This window comes from Drosophila pseudoobscura, chromosome 2, assembly GCF_009870125.1.
Source record: "Drosophila pseudoobscura strain MV-25-SWS-2005 chromosome 2, UCI_Dpse_MV25, whole genome shotgun sequence".
Taxonomy (NCBI): domain Eukaryota; kingdom Metazoa; phylum Arthropoda; class Insecta; order Diptera; family Drosophilidae; genus Drosophila; species Drosophila pseudoobscura.
Genome location: NC_046679.1, coordinates 4,070,785 through 4,083,445, shown reverse-complemented (window position 1 = coordinate 4,083,445; position 12,661 = coordinate 4,070,785). Strand labels below are relative to the sequence as shown.

Below are 12,661 nucleotides of genomic sequence, written 5' to 3'. Positions count from 1 at the left end.
CAATTGGCAGGAGGAGCAGGCGTGGCAGGAGTGGCAGGCGTGCCAGGCGAGCCAGAAGGAGGCACAAAACACAGAGCATAGAAAAACCACAAATCCTGGGACGTGGCTCTCGATCGAAGCCAATGCAAACAAACAGAATGCTGGGCAAACCAATCAATGACACAACTGAAAGCCACAGCGTCACCCAAGTGTGAAGGCCGGGGCGTGGAAAGCCGATGGCCGGTGGCCGATGGCCGAGAGTGCAGATGGCTTTCGGAATGATTGAGCCATGTATGTGGTTCTCCCCATACTGTTGTTTCAGGCATGTATACGTCCAGGCCAAGCACTGCAGGAAAAACAGGCTTCACCATCAACAAAAAGTTTTTGAAATGTGAAAGCGAATAAAGATAGGCCTCTAAAAGAGCAGCTTTTTTCCTTAAATTTCGTGGAAAAAAGGTTCCAGCTGTTTATATTACAGTTCTTAGAACCAGCGAAGGATTATTTGCCAGGAATTTGCTGTGCACTCAGAGAAAAGGGGCATACTAAAACAAAACACACCCATATTTAAATTTTGTATTTTTTTTCAAGACAAAAATAGGGAAATTAAATGGAACTCACTTTGGTTTGAATATAATAAGAATTAAATATAATAATTATATATAATAATAATTAAATATAATAATAATTAAATATAATAATAATTAAATATGATAATAATTAAATATAATAATAATTAAATATAATAATATGTAAATATAAATATAATAGGAATAATTGAATAAATCCAAATATTAAAAAATTTAAAATAAAAATAATATATTCGATTCTTCGAATTTGTTCTATCCGAATCATCACATAAAAATATATAATTAAAATACGGATTTTGTTTATTTTATATACCAAATTGATTTAAATCAAATATTTGCACACATTAAATAATTTTTATACTTTCTTAAATTTTTTTTTCTGAAATCTAAAATCTAATATCTCTGCCTTTTGAGCGCGGATCAGCTAAGAATCATCTCTTGCCCCAAAGTTCAGGCAGAACCCAACGTTGAACGCACTCATACTGATGCCCTGGCAGAGACTCGGGCAGACACCGCTACAAATACGCACTAATACCCCTCAAACGAAACGAAACTTGTCTTGCGCTCATTATAGAGTTTTTAGAGAGTTCTTTTCTCTGGGTTTTCTCTCAGTGTAACTGTTGGACACATTAAATTACAGTTGTTGGACAAAGACAGGGCCAAGAAGAGTGCCAAGAACAAACAATCAAAGTGCAGGACGGGACAGGACGGGACGGGGCAGGACTCTCAAACGTGAATCGATGGATGGCTGGCCGCCCGTTCGATTGTTTGAAATTGCACTCTCTTTCTCTCTGTGGCTGTGGCGCCACTCAGTGGAACCCGAGACACGACACAGGGCCCCAGTCCGAGACGGTGGTCCTTGGCCAATCCGTGTGCTCTGCTCCTTAATTGAAACTGTCAGCGGCAGGCCTTGGCCAGAGACATGGCCATAAATCAGCTGCAGGGCCCGAAGCGCCACTAAGCCAAGTTTATTTCGAAGCGAAATGTTGCCCCGTGCCTAAACAATTAAAAAGTTTTCAATTAAGTTTGCCTGCGAAACAGAACAGCCAAATTGGCACTTGTAATCGGCACCTGTTCAACAAGCGTAACAAACACAACACGGACCAAGGGGGGCGGCGGGGCAGAGCCTGTTGCCAGGGGCCCGTTTCCCTGTTTAAATAAGCCCAGATTGAGTGGAAGGGGGCGGGTGGGCGATGGGGGGTGGCACTGTGTGTGACACACTACTACAGGCAGGCACGTAATACATTTATTACGCGTGAGCACGCCGTTCCCCTGTCAACGTGAGTGTGTGCGTATGTTTATGAGGGTGTGTGTGCGCACACTGAGAGAATAAGTGTCTATCCAAGGATAAGATCCCAAGAAATCGTCATAAAATCATGCTTGGGATACGATTTTTATACCAAGAATAAGTAAAAAGGTGTGAAGAGAATACCTACTTTATGTCAAAACAATATTTATGCCGTGTGCATGATCGGGAACATTGATGCTCGAGTCAAGACGGTCTATAACCGAGGATCGGGCTTGTATGCATGATCTGGCACATTGATGTTCGTTTCGAGTCTCTCGATAAGGATTGTTACAAAAAAAATATATATACAATAAACAAAAATTAAAAAAATATATCGACTATTTAGGTAAGAAAAAATATATATCCTGAATAACGCAATTGCGTAGCTTTACTGAGAAGAAACTAGCTACTAATTAAAAAAATTGCAAAAGCTACAAATTATGTCCCTAAAACTGTGGTAATCGTATGGAAAATATTCAAGTTTTCAAAACAAAGTGAGAGGTACTTTTATAAAAATATTAAGACCTTACGACCTTAACAATGAATTAATATCGAAAGAACTACATATGTACATTAAAAGGGGTTTTATTGCTCTCAATAAACATTTATTTCGCGCTCTTTCTGTATTTCTTAGATGATTAGGTGGTTCGCTATAGATGATTACTCGTTGTACTCCGATGTACTCGTTACTCGATAGTTATGTGGGATTTTTTCAAGACTAAATAGGGCTGTCCTATAAGTAGCTCTGATGTAAACCTAACATACTTGTAAATTCGGTAAAGTGTAGTTTTGCAAGGCTGAATACTTGAATCTTTCTCCCAGTGTCTGATGTTCCGAGCAAATGAGTTTTCGGCAAGAGGATTGCCACATTTCGTTGCATACTTTCAGGGCTGCTGTTGATGTTGTTTCTGATGAAAGTTGGGCCAAACTTTAGCTTTAAGGCAACCAAAATGACATGAATCTGTGGAGCTGGAGAGAGGCTTCGCCTGCATACAACAAGAGCGTGGAAGCGTGTCGAAAGGTGGCAACAGCTCGGCATTTTTATGAGCGCCACGAAATGAGCTAAAAACACGCACCACACGGCGCAGAGCCCTCGGTTACTATGGGGATATTGTGCAGAGTACACGGTGGTACTTGGTACATAGGAATAATGGTCTGCTGCACATAATTAGCCAGCGACTGGACTAGCCGGGAGGGATTCGTTCAAGTGGTCTTTGTGGTCACTGGCCACTGGCCACTCGGCCAGGCCACTCAACTGTTGTCGTCGTCTGGGCAGGGCACAAAGATTGAAAAGAACTCAATTATTTTTTACTGCGCGTAATTAAAACTGTGCAAAAAGCGTACAAAAAAGTGGAAACGGATTGTCCTCTGTGCGTGGCAGTGGCAGTGGCAGAATGGCAGTTCTGTTGCAAATATTAATGATGTTAAGCTCTCCTCCGACTACTAATGACGCTGCTTCCCTCTGGCGTCTGGCTTCATCCAGCAAGTTGGCAAGTTAATTACGCTAAGTGAACCGTTTCAGCCAGGCCATCATCAGCAGCTCTCCAGCATCCAGCATCCCGCATTCAGCATTCAACATTCAGCAGCGTCTTTAGCTTCAGTTTCAGTTTCATCTTCAGCTTTTTCCGAGCACAATTGTTATTCTTTTTTGCATTATTTAAAACTTTCTGCACACATAAAAAAGTTGTAGCCCACTTCTGCGCTTGGCATAAATATGCAAAATACATTCCGACTCGATTCTGCTGGCGGCTTAAATGCCATTCCGCCAGATGTACGCCTGTAAATGTCTCTACAATATTAATGGATTTCGTAATTACAAGATCATTGTCAGGCACAAGCCACAGTTGCCACAAGGGGCAAGCATTTTGCGGGAATTATTGAAGAGAAAATTACAGGAAAATCTATTCTTAGAATATTTTGTTAATTTTTGGGAATATAATGATGTAATTTTCAAGAGCCGCTCGTTCAATGAAGCAAATGAAGCATTTGCAAATTTCCCCTAAGCGAAAGGACACAATTGTAACGACTTAAACGAACAGAGCAAAGTATTTTGTATACAAATTATAAGGAAAAATGTTGAAAATTACTGGAAATATTCCAATCTTATACGAAGTAATACCATTCGCCCTTTTGGGTGGCTATAAAGTCTTGAAAGAATATATTCTACACAAAATTCAATCCCAATATTCTTCTGAAACGCACTGTACTTCGATTCTGGCCCAATAATGGCCACAAATTAAAGAAAAGTGGAATGTTTTCCCCACTTCACACTTGATGCTCATTAGAATTCATTTGTTGCGGATTCTGCATGATGTGATGTGTCCTTCAACCACTGGAGTTGGCGGAGGAAAGTGCCTTTGCCTTGGTGGCATGCCTCGAGTATATTTGTGGACATGTGTGCGATGCAGAGACAAGCAGCAGAGCTACGAGCTATTGCTATTAAATTTCCATTTGCGATTTGAGTTGTGTGTCCTTGTCCGCTGGCATGTCAATTTGTGGCACAGCCCTTGGGAAGACGACTCCATGGATCCATGAGGGGGTTGGGTAGAGCCCACAAATGAGGGGGGATGGGGGGATGGGCATCCACTCGAAGGATGTTGTTCTCTGGCCAATAAATCAGAAACAACGCGATGACGCACTCCATCATCAATATTCTATTAATGGCGTCGCAGTTGTTAAAATATTATGATTCCCTGGCAAATTGCACAGCCCTGGACTCTGGAGAGTGTTTTCTCGCTTGTTTTAATATGCAGATGATTTATGGCCAGTGGGCGAGGGAAATGGGGCCAACACCCCAGTGGCCTGATAGTCGAAGGGATGGAAAAAAGGGTGAAGAGGGGGAAAAGGGGGCGCCGGGCAGGAGAGAGAAGTGCTTATCGCTGGTAAATTGCCGCCAGGGCGTAACAAGGCATTAAGCTTGTGGCTTAGCGTACTTGCAACACAATCGGAATGGAAATGGAAACGGGAAATGAGGAAATGAGGAAATGGCAAGAGCACGCGTCGGCCTCTCCGACAAACCTCGACACGTGTCCCGTGGCCACCCACCCCTCCCCCTCTGCGATGCCCGGAGAGTGTTGAGAACGAAATTGAAAACTGTTAAATAAATCGCCAAACGAGTTTAAGGGCGCCACAAAAACAGCAACCCAAGATCCTGTTGCTGCTTCGTTGCCACAAAACACAGGAGTATCTGTATCTAAAGGAGGCACACAAGGAGCAGCAGGAGAAAAACCTGTAAGAGTGGAAGGATATGAGGAGGTAGCTGGCAGGAGGCCACCGACAGAGACAGACGTGATTGGATTTTTATATTCAATATAAAAAGGATTATATGGCATTTGTTGTGCAGGCATTGAAAGTTCATAATGATTGGAAAAGTTACAGCCCACTCAGACAGTGCCCCTCTCGCTATCCACCGATCGATGGCCCCACGGCAGTGCCGGCGGGGGGGGCATGTAAAATCAATTGGAAGCCTGAAAAGCGGCCAACGTGGCCAGAAATTAATGCAATGTTGGGGCCCGAGTCACGGCCAGGGCCAGGGCCAAAGTCTTCCAGTGATGCCTCTGCCTCTCCCCTTAAAAGTCTTCCGTCTTAGCTCTCCTCTTGGTTTAAAATGTCGCCATCGTTTAATGGACATTGTCCAGTATTTATTGTATTAAGGAAGGACACCAGGGGACGCCGTTTGGACCGCACTGTTAATGGCTTTTGGTCTACTGCTGGGCGGGGCGGGGCGGGGCGGGGCGGTAGCACTTACCTCGGGTATATCATCTGGCACCTTTCCCATCCATGACAACGATAGTATCGTGCAGTCGCATTTTGTGTTGATGTTCCGCTCGAAATGTAAATGCATTTTATGTCCCCAGATATATGTCCAATGTCCCCACTAGTGGTTGCTCGGTGGCTTGTCCGTAGTTCTCCTGCACGGATTCAGGCCACACACATGTTGCTACAACAGAGAGGGACAGAGAGAGAGAGATTAATGGGGGGAGGGCAAAGTTTCATTATCGTTTGGTATAACATGCCAATAACTAATTTACGATGAAAGCCAATTGGAGTGGGGCTTTGGCCACCGCCGTGCTGCTGCTTCCTTATCAGCCAGACGCACACACACACACACCCCTGCCCCTGCCCCTGCCTGATGGAGTGCTGTGACGGGGCATATGCTGTGAACCCCAATATGGAACATCTCGCCCCCATTTGAAGCACACTTTCCGGGGCACACTAATTGGTGTTAGTGGCCAAGTGGTGGCGCTGTGTCCTATCTACCTCTGGGGTCTCCGTCAGACCGAATAACCCGTATAACCTGCGGATAACCCACGGATAACCCACGCTCTCCCCGGCACATGGCTCATAAAAATGCTTTCTAGCAAACAGCTCGGAAAACTTGTGCGTTTCCCTCCGATCTAAAATAATAAACGGGGGAAAAAAAGATGGAAAAAATATGATATATAAAACTGGGAGAGCAAAAACGCTGTCGAGAGCTTCGTCCTTTTGTGTGTACATTTTCTCCTCATTTAAATAATTTAAAAAGTTTTCAGGCAAAAACTCAACCGAGTCGAGTCGAGTCGAGGGGCAGAGCAGCGGAGCAGCAGAAGAGCTGATGACAAAGCCAGAAGCCAGCAGGAGCGATATTTTGTGGTGTGGCGACTACAGGATATCCTTTACTCACAGAAGATTATTTTTAGCGGAATTTTGGTATTTTTATTTAATGGAAAATCACTTTTGAGAGAGTCTAAATATAGCCCGGGGTTTGCTGAGTGACTTTGAAAAAATTTAAATTAATTTAATACAAATTAAAAATATAATATAATATATAATAATATATAATAATATAATATAAAAATAATTAAAAAATAAATAAATAAATGTAAACCCATTTTCCTGTATTTGTAGATAATATCTTAAAAGTGTAGAAAAATATTTAAAAATTCAGAGCCTTATATCCGAAAAAATACAGATGTCAAAGCTTCGGGATAGGATTATGCGATCGGAATGATTTAAAGCAAGATACATATATAAATATTTAAAAATTTGAGCCTTATATCCCAAGAAATACAGATATCACAGCTTCTTAAAAGTTTTCGGGATAGTATTATTAGATTGTAATGATTTTAAGCAAATTAAATAAATATTCAAAATATTAAAAATAAATACTCAATCTTTAGAAAGACAGATGCCAAAAGTGTACCCAAAATTTCGGGTTCAGAGACCTATACATACGACATTTATGGCCCTTATCCATCATAACTTCCAAGATTCAGATGCGCACCTCCTGCACAAAGGTGCAGACCCTCCTTATAGAGGATATCGCAGTGCTATGCGGAATCCTAGAGCCAAGAAATGCTCGGAGCAGGGTACGACAATGTTTCAAATTATGCCTGAATAATTGATATGGCTTTGCTGCTGGATGCATGGATGGATGCCTGACGGCTGTGTTGTCTCCCGTCTCCCGTCTGCTGTCTTTGAGGGTGGTCCCTGCTAGATGACTGCTTGACTCTCTCTGGCTTCTGACTTCTGGCTTTATGTAGTACAATATTTTTGGTCTAGCTGGCAGCCAGTCAACATTTGTTTGTCTTTGCCCAGGCATCGCCTCCAGCCTCCAGAGCACACAGCACACGCATTCGCTTCAATTAGGTCGTGTGCTTTGTCTGATTGAATTTGTCATGTGATACACAATTTTTGATTGCGTATACGCCCCCGAGGGCGGGCCGTCATCAACAAAGGCCGAGCCGGGGCTGGGGGCCTGCCGCTCAGACAGAAAGGAATAAAACTAATGGAATCTCGAGAGTGGGGAAGAGCTTTTGCCTGCTTAAATATTGATAAAAAGCCAACTACATTTCGCGAGGGTCCTTTGAATTCCATTTCAATAACAGCGACAGACAGGGGACGAGGCAGCAGCCGTGTGGCAGCGGGGCGGGGTAGCCGTGTGGCAGGTTAGCACTGTGGCAGGTTAGCAGTCGGAAGAGTGGAATGCATTGTCGAGTAGTTCTCGAGATGAATGATTGCACATTTGCCCCAGGCCATATTTTTGGTACGTGTTACTTTTGCCACTCTGCCACACACACACCGACTGGCTTTGTGCAACGTGCCACACTTGCCACTCCGCCCTCCGCTCTCCGCTTTCATGCGACATTGAGCACTTTTAGCAACGTGCGGTTCACGGCCGCTATAAGGCTGGCAAGCAGTGCCACAAAAGCTGTCGAAATGCCAGTCAAAGGATTCGGTGGGTCGGTGGGTGGGTCTGTCTGTGCAGGTGGGCCAATCGACGGACACGCCAGCGGCGACGCCCGAGACATCATGAAATATGCATTTAGCCATCAACAATGGTTTAAGTCCTGGCATTGGGCACAGCCAAAGTCCTTTATGCCGTGATATCAACAAAAAATAACCAAAAATAGCGCTGGGCTTAATGTCAATAGCAGTTTTTATTGATTTAACGTAACAATTAAATGCAGTCAAGGGTTCTTATATAAAAAACTTGTGGGTCCTCGTAGTAGGCCCCATATTTTACTCAAGAGCGAAGCGCTTCCCTCATAAAAAACCACGAGTCTCTTGATTTCCGTTCGTGCCATTCGATATGAATGTGGCCGTTCGCTTATGTGACATTTTTACTAAGAATTAACGTCACTGGCTTCATTCAACGAGTCTGCAGAGGTGTATAAAGCGTCCAAGCTGTAATTTGTCATAATATTGTTCTTTTTCCGCTGTTCAGTATCCAATTACAAAATACACAGTCCCGGCTTTGCTATCATATAATATTATTGATATTTAAATCTGTTTTTTCCAACACATGTTCTCTTAAAGCACAATTTTCATTGGAAAATTCCACACAAATAAACATGGGGAAATTCCACTTGGAGTTCAAGAGAATTATCCACAAATTGCCAGGAATTTATCACACCTTCCACACAACTGACTTCGAGTTACGGCGTACTCCGGGACGGACGGTTTCCGAGTAAGAAATGGCCACCATTCCAGAGAACAGAGAATTTCAAGTGCAAAATCAATTAAAATCCATTTAGGAGAAAGCAAATAACAATTGAAATTGTTTAATGAATATTTCCTAGGCCATTGAGCCCGGGCAATAGTCTGTTTCCCACACACCTCCGGGTGCAAGGATTTGCTTTTGGCTTTGCCATCAAAAGTTAATTATGTGGAAAGACAGAGCGAAAGTTTAGTTGCTTGTTAGTTGCTCCCCATCCCCATCCCCATCTTCCTGCCGCCCCGAAATGGGATTGCGTATACGCTCCATTGTACGCCAGTTGGCCCCTCCGCTCCCCTTCTAAGGCGCTTAAATACAGTTACGGTGGCTTGGTGGCAACTTTTGCTGTTTTGCTCTTTTGCGCTTGTGAGCATAATTTTCCACGCAAATGTACATATATTTTGCCCCCACTTAATCCCCGCTAAAATCATGATTTACTTTTTTTATCCTTCGCGCATGTCCTGCCATCATGTCTGGGAATTAATTGCGGCAATTTGTGGACACAGGACAGAATTCGAATGCGAGTGCACGCATTTGTTTTATTTGCCAAAGCTTTTCATTTACCTAAAAGGCGCTCTGGCGCTGGCCATTGTTTTTCCAACTATTTTTGTTGTAGGAAAATGCCCTTGAACGGCTCTCTCTCCCTCGCCTTTTCCCTGTGCGCATATCGTATAATGAAAACGCAGTGAGGCATGCAACAAGACCTGCCGCAAAGTACAAAAAGTACAGCAGAAGGAAGGAACAACTTTGTGCCCGATTCGAGAAGAGTCCTTCCGCAGGGCCCCTTCGTGCCGTCGTGGCCACAGGAAAATGTATTATTTAGTAGCATTTATCGGAAAAGGATCTAAGGTCCGCCTTGGGTCTCGGTTTCGGGTTCCGCATCATTATGTGTGCCCCAGTACTCGTATTGGGGCTTTGTTCTAGGCCGCATGCCACGCAGCCGGCGAGATTGAAGCAAGTTCAAAGCACACTCGGGCCCTCCTTCGCCGAAGTTGCTGATGTGGGGGCCACAGGCCACAGGACACCCCAGTAATTGCCTGGAGTTCCACTGCCCGTGGGGCATGGCAGTCGCTTTAATTAGCCGCACGCCAGCGAGCACAAGAAATGCCCTCGAAACGGGGGACAACAAATCGGGGGGCCAAACATGAAACAATATTACATGTGGCACTCGTATGTAGATACCCGATACTCAGATTTAATTCCCAAACAATTGCTACAAAAATGAGAGCAAACAGAGTGGGGAATACATCAAATATTCCTCAAATAATAGTCTATACATTTGTTCCATATACAAGTCTTTAAAATGTGTTAAAATGTGCCCTTTTCCTCGACTTACGAGGGCACGAAAGGGTGTATCAATGGGTGTAATACTTAGCACTCTCGAGGCATACCCCATCGGAGGGATTTTTGGTAAGGGTCTTCTATCTTATAGGAGTGCAAGAGCACATAACTACCTACAAAAAGTGTAAATCTATGAAACAGAAAAGGTAACAGGCTCATAAGCCTCGATAAAAACCTTTCGACTGGTTCTGCTACCTTCATTCTAGGTTCTAGATGAGTGGTTTTCCAAAGTCTGACATCGCAGGAGTCCATATGGTTTATTTTTGTTCTGTAAGTAGTTCTTAGAATCGCCAAAGTCAGAGCTAGACTAGAACAAAGACCAGCTTTTGATTGGGTGTTAAATATGTAGCTGTTAGCCTTCCTAAGCTTATCATTTCTGGATGTTTTATTAAGCAAAGACTTTAAGTGTTTTCCGAAACAACTTTGAGCGAAGGCTGACTATTCCCAGGGGTTACGGCATGACGTCCTGCTTGATTTGTTACAGCCTGGAAAAATCCAGGGTTTAACTTTAGCTTACAGCATGCCCTCTAGAACACAAAGAAAGGCGTGTCATATATGGACGTACACCCCCATTCCTCTCAAGAACACATCGATTCCAGAGAAGCAACAACAATTGTAGGACATGCACTTGCATGCATTTAATTGGCAAGATTTTGCTGTGGCTTCCTGTGGGGACTCCCCGTTGTTTAACCCCTTACCCAAACGAGTCCCCCTCAATCAATGAAAACCAAAAGACAAGAAAAAGCAATAAAATTTTGTATAAATGATAATATAAATGAGAAGCCAAGAAAAGCAACATTGACAAATGCTCGGGCATCGGAGGAGCTTGAGAGAGAGAGAGAGGAAGAGAGAGGGGGTCTCCGCAGAGAGGAAGAGCGTCAGTCACCGACTGAGAGTGTGTGTGTGGCTGCGGCTGTGGCTGTGGTGGTGTGAGAGAGACAAACATCTCTTTGGGGTGCTGGGAACCGTTAAATGTACGAGCATGTTGTTTGTGTGCGTGTGTGTGTGTGTGTGTGCACTGAGCTTTAATGGAGCAACGGAACGATGGCACTGGGGAAATGCCGTATAAAAGCTGACGGGCGAGGAGAGCGCCTCCTTCCATTTTATCCTTCAATTTTTCCCCATTGTTTTTGTGTTTGCTGTTGTTGTTGTAACTGCTGCTTGTTTATTGACTTGATGCGGACGGGGCGCTACCGAAACCAAACCCCTCCCCCCCTCCACCCACCCAACCCAATCCGTTGTACGCTGAGAGGGGGGTGTGTCGTATAATTTGTTTCTACTTTAACCTAACCCTCCCTGGGCCCCAAACCCCCCTTCTGGCTCTTTAGAACCGTCCCTGCCATCCTCCTCTCTCCCTGCCCCACCCATTGACTGGGAAAATTGTGCGCCTCACTGGCGCTACTGCTCGCCGTTGCGTTGTTGTTGTTGTTTCTGTTCTTGTTGCTTGTTTTGTTGCCGGGTGCGTTTTTATTTTTTCCATGTTGATAGTTCTCTGGCAGAAGGAAGGGTATTTTGACTTGAAACTGGAGCTTGCAACGGAGTACGGTGGAACATAAGACACCTCGAATATATGCCCAAAAAACCCATTGAAAAGGACCCATCTTCATATTCCACAGCAGATAGATACTTTCCCAAGATACTTCTGCATATTTATGTTCAAAAAAATCCCTAAGTTGAAGAAATTTTCATCAGAATTCCCTCCGTAAGTCCCAGTCCCTCAGATAATCCAAGGAATTCTTGCAAATTGCAGCTTACCCTGCCGAATATGAATATTATCGTATATCACAGTATTTTGTGGCTGATATAGGAACAATCGCTTGAAAACCCCTTTCTTTGTGAGGAAATCTTGTTGGTTTCTGAGGATATTCCAGCACAACTTGCAGAATCTTTAGTTCAATGACAATTTATTGAGTTTATTATATTGTAAAACGAAGTCTACAAAAAATGGGACGACTATATAATATCACACATGTTTCTATATATTACCTGAAAAACCATAAATCTTCTAGGGTATTAAATATTTCGATTGCCCCACCTTCCGCCTCCTCCCCTTGTAATACAAACAATTTTTTTCATTATTTGTTCCTGCTTTTCTGTTGCTTATTTTCCTTTATTTGCTTGGTTGTTTCTTCATTCTCCAGTTTTTATTTTTTCATATTTCGTCTGGCTGTTGTTCCTTCTTTCTGTTGTTCCTTCTTTAGTTATGCAAAATAATAAAACTGCCCGCCAATTCAGGTATTGGCAAGGTAAACAACAGCCCCGCCCACACACCATTGCCGCCCCCACTGTATATGTGTGTGTGTTGTCAATGGCGAAAATATTGGCAAAACATTTAACAAAAAAACAACCGCAAGCCGCCACCGCCGTCGTCGTCGCCTCGGCACTGCTGCACTTGAACTTGCCACAAAACAACGCCCACCCACCGCCACACCCCTCTCCACAAACGTTACAAATTATATAATGAAAAAAAGAAGAAAAAATGCAAATTGA

The 12,661-nt window shown here is 43.6% G+C and overlaps 1 protein-coding gene across 4 annotated transcripts in view; it reads right to left on the bottom strand.

The window, feature by feature from the left end:
- The window catches only part of Tusp (WD40 superfamily protein Tusp), a 32,294-nt gene that overhangs the window by 17,656 nt on the left and 1,977 nt on the right, over positions 1-12,661 (bottom strand). For all 4 annotated transcript variants that reach the window (XM_015183178.2, XM_015183179.2, XM_015183177.2 and 1 more), the window contains exon 2: positions 5,603-5,794. In XM_015183178.2, the coding sequence (XP_015038664.2) occupies positions 5,603-5,698 (96 nt within the window). In that variant the 5' untranslated portion in view covers positions 5,699-5,794. The remainder of the gene's footprint in view (positions 1-5,602; positions 5,795-12,661) is intronic.